We start from the raw sequence: 16,342 nt of genomic DNA on the forward strand, positions 1-16,342 counted from the left end.
CAGAACGAAGGCTACTAACCCTGAAGATTTAGATTGAAACGAAGCTATTACATCAACAATATCAACTACAAGAAAATCGAGTAAATGTAAGGTCAAAAGATGTAGCATCCAAAACATAACATGCATACAAAACGAGAACAGCCTGTCAAGATACGCAATTTCTGATTTCTCCTCATCGCCCAAACAAAGTCTGTTCTTTTACAACGAGGATGCTGAAGGGTCGCACAAAGGACTGATTACGTCCAACTGATTACCTCCGAACAGGTGGTACAACCCCCCTACCAGCTATCCCACGGCCAGCAGCTTGAGCCTGCACAGGAAAATATATTTATTCAAAGCTGAATCCATTTCCCCTTTTCTATTTCTATAAAAGAGTTGTTCAAGCCATATTTTCAGAGTTTTGTATCCCTATGCCTAAGCTAAGGTACTAGAAGAGAGGGCTAAATCAAGGAACCCTCTATTTCTCACATGCAGTATTCTGTGTTGTCGCCACATTTTTCTCACACGTGAATGTTCAAATGGAAGGCATCAAGCTTTCAATTATTAAGATTCAGTTAAAAATTAGAAGAGCTTACCTTAGCCCGCATTGAAACAGCTCTACCTCTGCCAACTCCTAGTGAAGCACCCTTGCCCTTCCAGATTCAGAAATCAAAATGTCAGTAAAAAACAAAATTCATCACTATCGATAACTCAATGATCATTTAGACATGGAATGATACCTTGATTCTAGCATCCAGGCGCTTGAACATTGGAGCATTCTTCAGCATGTCAGGTATGACCATAAACCTATTAAAATTTCAAATCAATATCAGTGGAACAATCATTGGGAGTAGCAAAGAAACATAACTTGACCAAATTATGTATGGCCGCTGTCATACAAAAAGGATCCGTCATTATATACCTTACTTTGCTCCCTCGGATGAATACGTGCTCAAGCTGTGAAACTTTTCCGTCCTGTAGATGAGTGTACCAATGTCAAAAACTAAATGAAACAAATTGTTCAAGCTTTGAAAATAAGAGCGACTAAGTAACATCCAACATCGGATATTTCTAAACTAATTTCCGTTTCTCTTCTTTTCAAAATTGACCATCAGGACGTATAAGATTAACTTGGCAATTTTTTAGCAAGAAAAAATGAAACGCATTAAGTGCCTAAGATTCTTCACCCTCTCCCTCTCCCCCTTTTCCGATCCTAAAATATGGAAATAATCACTCAGCTCCATCTAGGGAAATATGCCTAATAGAGTGCAGAATTCCAATTCCTTCACCTTTCAATCCAACTTTTTCATCGGCTTTTAAGCCTATTCTACTTCTAAAAGCTCAGGGTTTTTTTTTTTTTTTTTGAGAACATTGTCTTGTAATTGGTCCGTCAGATTCAGTAAGAGAGAGGTGCAGTGTCAGTGCAAGCGCATGAAATCTAGGGTTTTAATTTAAAAGATGGCAGCAGAGATCGAAGGCGTTCAAAGAAAGCAAAAATAACAGTAAACTATATACGAAGAAGAAACGATAGATGAGAGAGGCTGGAGTACCTTCGCGGTGTAGGTGATGTTCTCGAGCTGACAGTTCCAGTTGTCCTCGCACTCAACCATGCTTCCTCTGTAAAGCTCACCGCTCTTGAGCTCCACCGTCACCACGTGCCCTGACGCCTCGTGAAGAAGCTTCACCGGAATTCCCAAACTTCTGCTCATGATTTCACTTACTGACAGTTGGTCTTCTTTTCGCTCCGTTCTGCTCCGCAAAACCCTAAAACGAACCGTCTCCCCTCCCTCTCTTCCCCTAATTTATAGTTGCGCATTCGCACACATTGCGTCGGTTGCACACGACATGTCGTTAGTGTAAAACTTTCATTTGTTTTTGGGCCTGACCGCTGAGGATGTTGTTGGGCCAAAGGCCCAATACTCTTTTTTCAGAAGAAACGAAAATGATTAAGTACCTAAACCCCCTTAACTTTTTAGTGTCATTCTAAATTGGTTTAAATCTTTTTAAACATTCCAAACAAGTACCCAATCTATAAAAATGTCACATCTGTTAAGTCTCAGTTAAAAATCTGTTAAATTAACTACGCTTATCAATAGAAGTCATAAAAGCATAGCATCCACCTACCCCATTCATGCCATCACCTCCAAACCTTACGCAAAACCACCAACTTCACCCTGCAACTCAAGCAACCAACTCAAGAAGAAGGTCATGGAGGTTACTGAAATGGTATGAACTGTCACGATGTTGCCACCATCATCTTCACCGCCCATAAAAATAACTGGAAATTTTACGAGTTGAGTATCAACAAATAAGGAATCACATGAACATAAAAAAAAACTCCTTGAAGCCCTATCTGAATTCTTAACCCTTTTTTTTTTTTGTTAAGAGATTGCCCTCCTGATGTAATTTCAATTTGGATCCATTTTTTATTCAATTCAATACATGTTTGATCATTGGGTTTCATATTATATAAGAATAATCTATGTTTGAAATTTAGATTTTGAGACAACTAATATTAATATTGTTCATGATATACCCAATTGATGAGTTTTGAATATAATCTATGTTTGAAAAATTAATTGGGCTTAATGGATTTGACATTTTTAATAGGTTTGAAACTTATTTAGAATGTTTAGAAATGTTGTGATTAATTTGGAATGACACTAAAAAGTTGTAGGTTTGCAAATATTTTAGTTAAGAAAGGGTATTGCAGTATTTTCATATCAATTTTGGTTAGAATTATAACAATTTGTAATAGTTGGCTAGAATTTTATGTCTGATTTAAATTTTGGCTATTTTTCCAAATTTTTCAAAAGGTTGAGGGTTTTAGGGTTTCACCGATTGAATTAGGAGGCATTAACATAAGCATTACACATGAATCTGGGCTGGCTTCTGCCTTCGGCATGTAATACTTTGTTACTATGCTCTACCTTGCTTCATCTTGCTTGAATACTAGTTTCACGTTCCAACAAGGGGAACTGGGGAAGGGGATGCTAACCGTGATTTCACATTCTTCTTCATTTCATTCTATTTCCCCACTACTATCGACTTTCACTAATAAACTAGTTAAAATCCACGCTTTCTTTCTCAGAGCAGTTCCACTGGGGAACTGATAAGCCAGCACCCAGCCAAAAAACCAGCCCGGCACCCAGGCTATCCACTCCAGCCTAACATTTTGACCGGCACCCAACCCAAGCCAGGCAAGAGACCGGCCTAAAATCGACAGACCCACATGCCGGGCCATCTGACGTCAGCCGGGCCATCAACCTCCCGCACGATCAACACATCGCAGAGAGATCTTGGTGCAGAGCTCCTCGAGGTTGAGGTTGAAGAAGGCCAATTTGCAGGCGGAGCAAAGGGCGATGGGGATGGGGGTTTGGGGGCCTTCGACGCCCTCCTTGAGGTTGAGGTTTAGAGAGAGAGAGAGAGAGAGAGAGATCCCTTCCACTATGTTCTTCCCATATCCCTTCATCTTGCTAATGGGTTTCTTTCTTCTGCACATTGGAGGGGAGTGGTGGGGAAGCTTCTGGGCAGAGACAGGGGAGGGGAGCGGTGGGGGAGTTTCATATCCCTTCATTTTGTTAAATTATTATTTTATAATAAAAATTAATAATATTTTAATAAAATTGACTAGGCTATTTGGTTTTAGGGGCGGAGATGCTTTAGTCTATTACTGTACACTTGAGTCTATTACTGTTTACTTGAGTGGATAAATGAGCGGGGTGCTGGCACAAAGTCTTTAGGGGTGGAGTTACTCTCAGGCGGAGCATACTTTTAATAACAATAGATGCCGAGGAGACATGGAAAGCGTTGGAATCTGTTTTCCTTTAACACCTGTTTGCTTCATCTCTAGGTCATTTGAAATTTGGATTTAACAGAGAAGAAGGTGGACATTGTGTACCGTGAATGAGCTTTAATGGATGGGATCTCTAGGTTATTTGAAATTTGGATTTAACAGAGAAGAAGGCGGACATTGTGTACCGTGAATGAGCTTTAATGGATGGGATGGCTCCAAACACAAGATGGAGAAGAACCAATTTGGGGTTTGGATTCTGGTGGAAGTTCAGCCATTCCTCACAATGCAAGCATGGAGATGGAGTTTGGGTTGATCGCATCCCTGCTTGGATTCAATATGCCTGCCACTGTGGACCCAGCAAGGTCCGCAGCATCATATGAATTATGATGGTGTCTACTGGGATCCACTACCATCAGAATTCAGAAAGGTACCATTTATTCAGCACCATATGATGTTACTGTTTTATGGTTTTGATGAACATTTTATTATCGTGTTTGATATCTGATTTCTGTGCAAATAGAAACATGATTCTAAACGTTGTGTGGTGACTTGGTTTTGTCACATCCTGTTTAAATTAAAACTTGAGTGATGGAATATGGCTTAATTGTTTCTTTGCAAAATTATAAGGTTTATCATCGAGGGGATGAAGGTGAGGAGGCAGACATGAACATTAAAGCAAGTTGTGGTTGGGCAGGAGAACTTTGAAGAACGAACTGGGTTCCGTGAATCATGACAATGCTGTTGGTCAAGAGCACAAGAGTGTGACCAAGGGTCATCGGAAGACTGACATTTTTTGCTCTCTGTACATATAATATGTGGTCTGTGCCTGTGAATAAATATTAATAATCGGATTTCTTTGTATCAGTGTTAAACGCTCTGAAGAAGGTTGTACGACTTGCCGATGCAGATGAAGTTGCAGACTAGAATGCATATATACATGAAAATAAACAAATTTCCATATACTGCGGTACTCATCACATATGTATTCAAGATTAATTGGATACACATGATTCACACAACTAAGCAAATTTCACTCGAACTCGATTCTCAGTTCTTCACAGAGATGGCACTTATCAATTAAATGACCCAAAATAAACTCCAACTGTAGTCGGAGACCTTTGTAAGTTTTTGCCTCGTCAGGGAGCAATAATGACGCAAAAACGACATTTGATCAAATGAGCAGTGCTTAAAGCGAAACTTTTGAATATCCCGTTTCAAGTTGCATTGAGCTAGCTAACCCTGAAGCTTAAAGCGATCCAGTACTTGTTCGGTTTTTCCCAGCGTTTTACCAAAGTTGAGAAAGAAGTCTTTGTATGGGAAGCCTTTGTAAAGTTGGGGATTGCTTGCATTGATAAGAGTTGCAGCAGGTTCTATAAGGCAATCATGGGAAGGCATCACGAAAAACCCAGCTGAAATCCGAGCAGCACTTGAATTCGTCACTACCCGGTGTTCAGAACTTTTCAACTTGCCATTGCTGATAACCTACAATATCCCCGCAACAATTTTGCAACCGTGTATAATTTGTCAATGGTCATGCATGGCAAACCAAAAGAAGGCGATCGGTGAGGAAGATAATGGTAGAGAGGGAGGCTGTACCTGTAATTGATAACCGACATTAACCACAAGCGCATGTGGAAAAGGAACAACAGAAATCCATTCCCCATCCTTGAGAACTTGCAGACCACTGACATGATCATCCCCTTGGAGTAAAATGGTTATAAGATTTGGATCACCGTGTTTAGGTAATCCTAGTGTTAAACTTGGTTCCGGGCAAGGTGGGTAATAATTTGCTGACAGTAACATTTCTTGGCTTACTTCACCCCTGAAATACCCAGGTCCCAGCCCAAGTCCTTGACTCATTAGCTCCAAGATCTTCCAAGCCAGTTCCCTCACTTGTGTCGAACATTCCCCGACAACATCTCTGAATTCAAATCTCATCAATAAACCCTTTTGACTAAATACTAGCTGTCTGTCTGAAAATACATCATATGTACATTATCTAAGCTTGGACTTACCGATATCTAGTTGGTTTTTTAGGCCAAAGTTGGTAGCATTCCTCTGAAAGAGGATGACAAGGGTGTTTGAGGCTGTCACGCCAAAAATGAACAGGTTCCGCATCAAAATTTCCACCGCTGGTGCTGGTGAAGAGCCTGCAGCTTTTGTTGGGGTCGTCGGAGTAGAGGCTTGCAATGTCCTCATCAGGCAACTCTTGGAACAACTCTTTCAACAATCCCACCGTCTCCTTCAACAAATTTTCTGATATCCCATGTTTAATTACCTGCTCTTCTTCATATACAAAATGAAAAATTATTCATTTAGAATTTGATATACACTAGTACTAATAACTTACAAGCTACATACAGAATTACAGATTGAAGAATTTGAATGACCTGAAAAAATCCAAATTCTTGGCTGGCCTCAAGTATTTGGTCAACTATATCACAAGCTTGTGCTGCTCCTTCACCATCCAAACCCAAATCAATGACTGGAATGGTGTTGTTGCATAGAGGAACGACAGTAAGCTTTCCGGGTCTTACATCGGGTGGGAATATGTAACCCTCAGGCATAGGTCTTTCTTTGTACCTTCTTGATATAAGCTTCTCCATTCTTCCCTTCCAACCTGAATCTGATCTCAAAATAGTCAGTGACTGACGCACTGTTCTGTATCTCTATCTTTTGTTTATTATTCTATTTTTATTCCGAGGTGATAAGGTCTTCATTTACAATCTTGCCCTGTAGCCTAAGCTTAATTGTTCATTTGCCCCCCGAAACAAAACTCGGGTCTCATTTTGCCCTTTAAAATTGAAAAATCGTGCTCCAATCCAAGGATGGATATCTAGAGAAATGTTAGCAATTTTGCACTAACCTTTGCATTTCGACGATCTCACTTCATCAATTGTCATGTATTATTTTTTTTGCACAAAATACAAGACATTGAATGCCTTTGAAATTATTTTTTTGCTTTTCATCTTTAATCTCTAGCCAAAAGCATTAAAAAGTAAGGAATTGTTATTAGCATTCCAATAATCTCATTTGATACTTCAAACTTTCTATAATTAAAAAAAAAATAATACATTTGTGAGGAGTGTAGAATGAGATTTTTTTTAATGCTAATAACAATTTCCAAAAAGTATTATTTTCGTAGACAAAATGACACATGAAGTTTGATAAAGTGAGAATGTCCAAATACATTAATAGAATAGGCACCAACCAACCAACATGCACATTAGAGCAAGTCCACCGGTTCCTAAAAGGCAGAAGCAAGGGCTGCTTAATTGCCCAAACACACAAAAAAGGTGCCCTATCAGGCTATTTTTTTGGAAGGCTATTTGTGGGCACCATGTCAGGCCCGAACTTGATATACGTTCAAGATTGACATGCGACGGTCGACTGTAGAGAGTGCCAAGGAATACAAGCTGAAAAATTGAATTGACATTAACAATTCTCACAAGAGCATTCAAAAACATTTTAGAATTTAAAAATATTGGATTGCAAAAGAGACTTGTAGTTTAAGTAGTTTAGGAAGTTCACTTATGCATTGCTTAAAAATTATTGATGGCACTTTGTTGTAAAGGCAGAAAACAATCATGTCTTTGCATCCTGGTGCGTTCAATCCCCACCGATTCATCTCCCCATAAAAACTAACTGTCCACCCCATTAAGGCTATCGCTCTACTAGAAAAAAAATTACTGAGTTTGGCTAAACGAGCATTCATTTTGGACGGGCTTTAGGTTTCATTTAGGGCATCATATGCTCTAGGACCAGCCTTGAGGGTAGCCGGAAGAGGAGGCCACCACTTGTGTGGGGCTTGGCTTTCCATTGGATTTTGCTGAGTGGCACTACAATCCACTCAAAACTCACCAAGTGGCAAGTCTTAGATATAATATTTTACCATTCTTTTATATTTAACATTCTCATAATTAGTTTTCTACTAATTAATATACATAGATCAATCTAATGGTGCATTTTTTTCTTCCCAAAATTTCCCTTATATTTTGTCGTAGGACTCTTCACTTTCTTCTCTTTCCCACTTCTGCTTCTTGCTTTTGTTCAAAAAAAAAAAAAAAAAATTATGCACCCCAAAAAAAAACCTTATCCAACTCTTATCATGGGAAGCAACCAAAAATCTCTAAGGTTTTTTTTATTCTTTGTCAATAGTTTATCTGATCACATATTAGAGTTAATTCTTTCTTTCTTTCTTATAATTGGGGGTTATGGGTTAAAGTGAGGGTATTTGGTTTCCTTATATTTTATAATAAAAATTATGGTATCCGGACACATCTACCTTCTTTATTATGAGTATTTTATTAATATATTAATCTAATCTTTGATTTTTTTTTTTTTTTTCAAATGATAGGTTTCTGCTAAGTGGTTTTCTAAGCTTATTATATGGCGTAATAAGCTAAATAACTTTCGTAGTAAGTGATGTCCTGCTTTTAGTTTAGATAGGTTATTCTCTGTAAAATTCTGAAATCCACTCCAAGAGTTACGTGTACAAATAGATTGCGAAAAAATCAACTCGATAATAGTCTGCACATTTGTATTTAGAGAAAGGAGAGGGAAGAAGATTGCAGAGAATTTGTGGAAGAAGACGGCAGAGAAAATATGGGAAGAAAAATGAGAGAGAAAAAAAAGAAAAAAAATGAACCATTAGATTTGATCTCATGGTGTATATTAATTAGTAAAAAAATATAATTATTTGAATGTTAAATATAAGAGAATAAAAAAATAGTATATTTAAGACTTGCCACGTGGCGAGTTTTGAGAGGATTGCAGTGTCCCTTAGCAAAATCCAATGGCAAGCCAAGCCCCATATCAGTTTTTCTCCCTCCTGAAAAGGTCTCTGAAAATTCATTTATCTTATCTGTTAGGTTTGTAATAACAAAAAATTAAGCATTTTGTTAAAATTGGATTGTTACCGTGTTTGTGAATTAGAAACTACGTTGTTTGCTGGGCATGAGTTCGATCTCACCAAACACATTTCTTTCTTTTCATTTTTTTTTTCAATCCGTTTAGTCGATCCAAGGGCCTAGGGTTTTGTATTTCTTTGAGCATTTCCCTAGAACTCCATCTCCATATCACTATTTCAATAGATTTGCAAACTAACTATCTCATACAGTTTAGAAGATTGATTTGAGGTAATTAATCCTCGTACTATGATTTTTTTTTTTTTTAAATTTGAAGTTGATCAAGTAGTGTACTGTCTTCGATAGAGATTGAGTAACTTAGTTACGTTATCTATTGAAAAGGGTAGGAAGGAAACTTGATTGTGTGATGTTTTGCTGCAATTATAGGTTTCTGTGTTTATTATAAGTTTTGTTTGGTGTTTTATTTTTTTGTTATGGCCAACCTGTGCTTATTCAACTGTTTAATTTGACTCGGGACTCCTATTGTACTAGATATCCTATACGCTTTTTTCTCTTTTATTTATATAAATATGTGACACATTGGAAGATTTAGAATCTCAAGAACCTCTTTTAGGGGTTCACCTAAGGCCCCCAAGATCTCAGGACCGACCTTGCTTATGATGCAATTAGGACGAGAAATCGGTATACTGGTTTTTGCTTTGTTTTGCGTAACTGGTGTTGCGACTATTGTTGCATTAACATCCACCACATTTTGTATAGTTCTTCGTAATTAGCAAAGTGAATCTTTTTTTGTTTGTTAGGAGAGCAACGTTGTTGAGTAGTTATTTGGGGGTTAGGACAAACAACCGGCTGTATTAAACTTATTCAGGGTTTAGGACAAACAAGAATTCAATAAGCTCCGCTAACAGTTGCGGTATTCGAACTCAAAATATAAAAAAGTAGATACGTTATTCCATATATATACACAGTTACATCACACAGTACTATTGACGGAGCTTATTAAGCTTATTGCATTCTTTAATTCTTCAATTCTTTATTGTGCGAGCTATGCGATTAAGGAGAGGACGACCCTAACTATTACTGTAGCAATGCACATGAAACAATAACAGGCATGCATGATGCGAAAGTTTCTATATCATGATTCAAGAGCTATAATATTCATACAGCAAAAATATAATGAAATTAACCAACTAGGTTTATACGTACCTAGCTAAAATATAATGATTTTAGTAAGTAATATCACTATCATTATCATATATAATACGTTTTGTACACAACATCACAGTCCTAAGTAATAACTAATTAGCAGCTGGCTAGATTAGCGAGATTCTTAACTGAAAAGGTTTGTCTCATGCTTCCTTGATTATGTCAACTCTTAGCTTCAATGTATAGTTTTCCATATATATTTACAGGATCAGGAAGGTAGCAATACATTTTGTATGGCTCACTTCATAATGTGTTTCAACGATCTAATCGTCTATTTTTTAGATCTTTCCTTAAAGATTATATCTATCAAAAATCACCCAAATCCGAAATCATATGACCATTCAGTTAATTAAATGATAGTCATTACAAAGCAATACTCGTTCATTTTCTTCACTACAAATGAATGTGTTAATGATTTTGAATTTGTATAACTTTTTGAAAGGATTATCTATATATAAATAATGAACTGAAGTATAGATGGTTTGGTTTCTTGAAAAAAAAGTTACATAATAGGCGTTACAAAATATGTGGTAGAAAATGAGTGTACCCCCATCTAAAGTTAGGATCAAGAAACAAACATTTTAACAAATACTTTTACACTACTCTTTGGCCATTAGATTACTTAAAATCTAACGATTCCAATAAGCTGACGTGAAAATTTTGTAAATATATATTTAATGACTTTGACTCAGACGTGGAATTGTAATTAATAAAAAAACCATTAAGGAAGGAAATCGAAAAAATTACTTGAAGAAAGAATAAAAAAGAAAAGCTACAATTAATGGGATTTTGTCTTTTGCGTAATCAAGTTGCCCACCGCCGGAAACTGTTTTTGATTTTGGCATGGTGATTCTTGATTGGGTTCTTGCCATTGCTTCCACTTTATTTTGTTGTACTCTATGACAACACAACTTTATGATTTTCAATCGCTAATTCTTTTTGCCCAATTGAAAATCTTTTCCGTAAGCAATTTAACAACACTAATATATAGCAGCCCAATAATCTAAACTCAGAAATATATGGTACCTTCATGAAATTATCCTGCGAGATATGGAAAAATTCTACCTCGTAGTGATGTTCTTACCCTCAAAAGAATTTGATTAACATGAGATGGAAAGGGGTTTTCAAGAAAGTCTATTTATCCATTTCAAAATCATACAACATATTTTCATGTCTTACATTCCATGAACAATCACACCCGCATGGCCGCATATATGCCTTCCTCCTCCCCATTTTCATGTAAAATTTACGTAATCAAAGTTTTGTACAACCTAATTTATCACCCAAAGATACCAAGAGTGAAGATTTAGGATTTCGTTTTGTTTACAGTACCTAACAAAGGATTCAAGAGATCGAGTGATAGCTTAATATGTCATACGTGCTTCGAAATTGTATGTGCGTCGAATCAAAACCAAATATATTGAAGGCATTGAATGGAGTCGAACTCATGCTGTAATGCAAGGGCAACACTCCTTCTCACCATTATGGTAGATGACCACTTGCCAACATTATTATTTTTTATAATCCATGTCATCTAATGTTTAAAAACATGCACATTACATTTTGTAGCCATTAGATGTTATAAAATCTAGGGATAATTTGATATAGATCCAATTTTGTGAGCCATTACTATAATTAGTCCACTGCATTGAAATAGGTCCAATAATTGATATTCCACGTAAGCTTATTTATAATTTGTACCATATTTATCCCTTAGACTTATAAATTGTAGTAAATATTCAAAATTTCTTAATTATATGATTATTTGTGGTTTAACTAATCCCTTAATTGTAGGATTAGTTATAGCAATAAAATCTCAACCCCCAGTCTGTTTTATCCCTCCTTTTTTTTTTCCTTCTTCTAAACAATTCCCTTTGTTAGATCATGGAATCAATCATCCTCTTTCTTCTCCCATCTTTCATGGGTGATATTTTGTGTTCCTCCCTCCAAATTCCTTCATGACAATTTCAGTTTTTACATAGCTTTCACAATTTTTTTACATATTCGTTCGGCAATACAGTATCAATTGCAAGCAATAATACAGTATCATGCATTTATATTTGCTCTATTATATTTTTGTGCGTATCATAAAGGTAAACTGAAACTTAGTATTTGTTCCTTTTTTTTGTTTAGTATTTGTTCCTTTAATGGAGGTATATTATATCATATTTCTATTCTAATGTTCTGCCATGAAGTTTCAGCATTTTTCTTCCTATACAATAGGTAGTTTATTTTTATTTTGTTGGTAAATTATATCTATTTTGTAGGTATAAAGCATTTTTCTTCCTATACAATAGGTAGTTTATTTTTGTTTTGCAGTAGATTACATATGTTTTGTTGGTATAAAGTATTTTTCTTCCTATACAATAGGTAGATACTAAATTATATCGGTTTTGTAGGTAAACATCATTAGGTGGTTACTAGATAATATTTTAGTTAGTATTTAAATATTCAAAATTAAAAACTGAATAAATGATACAAAAATTAAAGAATTTAAATATTTTTATCTAAAAGGGCAAAATTGGTATAAAAATATGTAATTGGATAACTGAACTTAGTTAAAAAACTACCTATGTTTTTGGACTTAGATTGAAAAGCCCCTAAAATCTAATGGTTAAAAAAAAGTGTAAAAATATTTGTCAAATTGTTTGTCTGAGAGAGAGAGAGAGAGAGAGAGAGAGAGAGAGAGAGAGAGAGATATGTAGCTAGCCAGTGTTTTATGTTTTTGTAAATTAGTAGCTAGCTATTGTTATTTGTTAGTGAAGTGATGGTCATTATCAAGAATATATATGAATGTATGCACGCTTCAGTCTGATAAACATCACAAAGAGTAAATTAAAAGTAGAGTGGTCAGCCGGATGCCTAGCTAGAAAATGACCGATGCATACATAGGTATCCCTAATATGACAAACAAAGCTGGAGTCGGACCTCAAGCAGGAAGATGCCTTTTGCTGTCGATCGAGACATACATAAATACATACATATATATATATAAACTAGCTAGTTAACGAAACCACCCTGAGTTGGGACTAAGAAATTGTCAAACAAAACATACATCACATACATTCATGATGAAAATGGAAGTAGAAATTGTTTCCAAAGATAGAATTATACCATCCTCCCCAACGCCCTCTCACCTCAGAAATTTTAAGCTTTCCCTTTTGGATCAGCTCATACCTGCTCCCTTTGCTCCCATTATCCTCTTTTATGACAATTCTGATCCTAGTTATAATACTCCTAACCTCATAAAACCCTGCACTACTACCACTCACCTTGATGTTGATGATGACGACAACAACGAAGACGAGGCCACAATAATGAAAAGGCGACATGTGCTGAAGACATCTTTGTCAGAGACCTTGACTGGGTTCTACCCACTTGCTGGGCAGATCCAAGATGACCTGTCCATCGACTGCAACGACCAAGGAGCTCATTACGTCGAAGCCCGAGTGAAGAACTCTACTCTGCGTGAATTTCTCAACCGACCTGATGACTTAATCTTGCTACTGCATGGATTCCTCCCTTGTGATCTTACAAATAACAATACATGTGCAAGTGTAACTAATATTCAAGTAAATGTGTTTAAATGTGGCGGCATGGCCATCGGCCTATGCATCTCCCACAAGATCCTTGATGGTGCTGGTTTGTGCACCTTTATCAAGGCCTGGACTGCCACTGCTCGTTTGCACAGGAGCCTCCCCCGCTCTACATTGTATTCAAGATCATCTTCATTATCATCCTCATCATCCTCGTTGGCACCCTCGGATTCAGTTACATTGTCATCATCATCAGTTTCAGATGATAATCAAACACCAAGAGCAGCTTCGAGAATAATACACCCCACCAAACCCAATTTATCAGCTGCAACTTGTCTGTTCCCCACAAACGATGAATTATGGCTCAGAGATTCATCACTACGGATGTGGGGTTCCTTGTTCATAAACGACGGCAAGTCCTCGTGCGTCACAAGAAGACTTGTGTTTGAGGGGTCAGCTATAGCGGCCCTCAAGGGCATGGTGGCAGCAGTGAATAATAATTATAAGGTGAAGCGGCCGACGCGTGTTGAGGTTGTTTCGGCTTTCATATGGCAATGCGCCATGGCTGCCTCCAAACAAATACATGGTTTCAGAAGGCCTTCACTCCTCACCCACGCAGTCAACCTCCGCTCAAGGATCACATCTATGTTGGATTTAGATTTGGAGTACTCAATTGGAAACCTCCTTTGGATTGCGGCTGCTCGATGCCGGACACCAATAGTAACGCTAGATGATAATGATGCTGCAGCTGATGGATTGCAATTGCATGGGTTGGTGGAGGAGTTGAGGAATGCAGTGTCAAAGATTGATGGTGATTTTGTTAACAAAATGCGATCTGCAGGTGAGGAGGAGGAGGGGAAGTATCACATGCTGGAGTCTCTGGAGGAATTAAGATCGTCGCTGTCATCAGAATCAGATTATTATGGGTTTAGCAGTTGGTGTAATTTTGGGTTCTACGAAGGTGGTGATTTCGGGTGGGGAAAGCCTAGTTGGGTCAGCAGCGTCGGTTCGACTGGGAATTCCGTCTTCTTGAATCTTATAATTTTGGTTGACACCAAGTCGGGAGACGGAATAGAAGCATGGGTCACTCTGGACCAACATCACATGGCTATACTCCAATGCAATCCCCAACTTCGAAAATTCGTTTCGTTGGACCCCACTCCCTTACTACTCCTTTGATACTTCTTGTGTTCCCGTGGATGTGCTCATCATTGTTAATTAACTATGATAATTTGGGCAATTTAGTCGGTGAGTATGGGTATTTTGGCCAGTGCGGTATGTGCGTATGTGCTTCTAATCATGGAGGAATTACGTGTGGTCGAACTAGGTGCATGTAAATCTTGTCGCTAATCTTGCCGATGTTTGCAAGAGTGATTAGTTCTTGAATCCCAATGAACTTAAAATAGTATATTTGGTTTACACTCTACACTATGATCCATGTAAGGACATGTTATTCGGACCACCTCTATTGCTCACTTTTTAATCACCTTTTAGATATATATATATATATATATATATATATTCAATCTCACTTGTATCAAATAGTATTATTATTCTATTAGATACTATTGACCACTTATTTTTTTCATTTTCATGTACTGTATGTGTTATTATGTGACACATGAAAAAACTCACACTTCAAAATTAACATCAAATTAGATTAAAAATAACTAAGATTACTAAAAAGAGTAAAGCACATCAAAATTTATATCTTTAAAACACACGGGACTAAAATACTTATTTGAGCAAAATACTAGTATCAAAATTGTAGGGGTGGAATTGTGTTCACGAATTAGATTCGTGTCAACACAAACATAATTAGGATCTACTCGAACATGACAAAATGATTAACTGAGTCATTCTTTGTAAATGTGAATATGATACGATTATTAATGGTGTTAATTATAATGATATGTTTAGCCTCTTTAACGTTCATAAGCACAAAATTACCAGTCACATATAGGTTTACTGTCATATCCCGACCCGGGCGGGACCACTTCCCGAGCTCGACTCCACCGTAGCACAATATTGTCCGTTTTGGGCCCCCAGCACACCCTCACGATTTTGTTTCTGGGAACTCACACGAGAACTTCCCAGTGAGTCACCCATCATGGGATTGCTCTCGCGCAATACTTGCTTAACTTCGGAGTTTCGATAGAACCCGAAGCCAGTGAGCTCCCAAAAGACCTCGTGCTAGGTAGAGATGAGAATATACATATAAGGATCACTCCCCTAGACGATATGAGATGTCACATTTATATCAAATAAAAAAGTGATATAATTATGTAAATATGTTTAAGTGTGTCATTTTTTTAATTAAGGAAATTAATTTGGAACACAAAATATTTATTTACTGTGTCAAACGGGTCGATCATCATGACACGAAGATGGTTATAATAAACTCAAATTCCTCTATTTTGTGTCGTTTTTTGTCCAACATTGTACATAACCCTAAAATGTATTGTAATGAGCGTCCAAGTGACTTGTTGAAAAAAAGTATAGTACCAAATTCCAAATTTGCAATTCACAAAGAACAATCTTTATGTATAAAGCCAACAACGCTTTTTGAGGTCACAAGTTTCATAAAAAATATTTGGATAAAAATGCTCCCAAAACAAAAAATTTCGAAAACAACCCAAAATAATGCAACATATTTTCGGCATTTTAACAATATTTTTTTAATAATGAATTCTTTTTGTACAATTTTTTTTAATTAGTACCTCACAATAGGCTAACAATAATATGATTCAATCAGTTGTTCATTAAATATTATTTTCTCTATTTTTAAACACGTTCAAAACATCTTAAGGCGTGTAATGCCGGTTATAAAAAAAGTTTTTCTCACACGCATAATAATATGATTAAATTAGTTGTCAAATGATTTTTTTTTTTTTTAACAAACGATATTATCTACACTAAGGGGTAGAGGGTGGGCTTAGCCTCACAATGAGTTAGCA

General features: G+C 36.8%; 3 protein-coding genes across 3 annotated transcripts; 1 reads left to right on the forward strand and 2 right to left on the reverse strand.

The window, feature by feature from the left end:
- Window positions 1–7: 7 nt before the first annotated feature.
- On the reverse strand, window positions 8–1,753 carry LOC137740257 (small nuclear ribonucleoprotein SmD3b-like). The gene is made up of 5 exons (XM_068480107.1): window positions 1,530–1,753; window positions 902–954; window positions 720–786; window positions 576–632; window positions 8–310 (listed from the first exon to the last, which is right to left on the reverse strand). The coding sequence occupies exons 1-5, from the start codon at window positions 1,686–1,688 to the stop codon at window positions 251–253; spliced, it is 396 nt and encodes a 131-aa protein (XP_068336208.1). The 5' UTR covers window positions 1,689–1,753; the 3' UTR covers window positions 8–250.
- A 2,956-nt stretch (window positions 1,754–4,709) lies between these two features.
- LOC137717768 (flavanone 3-dioxygenase 2-like) lies at window positions 4,710–6,423 on the reverse strand. The gene is made up of 4 exons (XM_068457249.1): window positions 6,166–6,423; window positions 5,791–6,053; window positions 5,372–5,696; window positions 4,710–5,257 (listed from the first exon to the last, which is right to left on the reverse strand). Exons 1-4 carry the CDS (start codon window positions 6,379–6,381, stop codon window positions 5,009–5,011), a joined length of 1,053 nt encoding a protein of 350 aa, XP_068313350.1. The 5' UTR covers window positions 6,382–6,423; the 3' UTR covers window positions 4,710–5,008.
- Window positions 6,424–12,917: 6,494 nt separating this feature from the next.
- On the forward strand, window positions 12,918–14,564 carry LOC137732569 ((13S,14R)-1,13-dihydroxy-N-methylcanadine 13-O-acetyltransferase AT1-like). Its single transcript, XM_068471889.1, has one exon. It carries the CDS (start codon window positions 12,918–12,920, stop codon window positions 14,562–14,564), a length of 1,647 nt encoding a protein of 548 aa, XP_068327990.1.
- Window positions 14,565–16,342: the final 1,778 nt, after the last annotated feature.

The sequence above is a fragment of the Pyrus communis genome, chromosome 1 (genome assembly GCF_963583255.1).
Source record: "Pyrus communis chromosome 1, drPyrComm1.1, whole genome shotgun sequence".
Taxonomy (NCBI): domain Eukaryota; kingdom Viridiplantae; phylum Streptophyta; class Magnoliopsida; order Rosales; family Rosaceae; genus Pyrus; species Pyrus communis.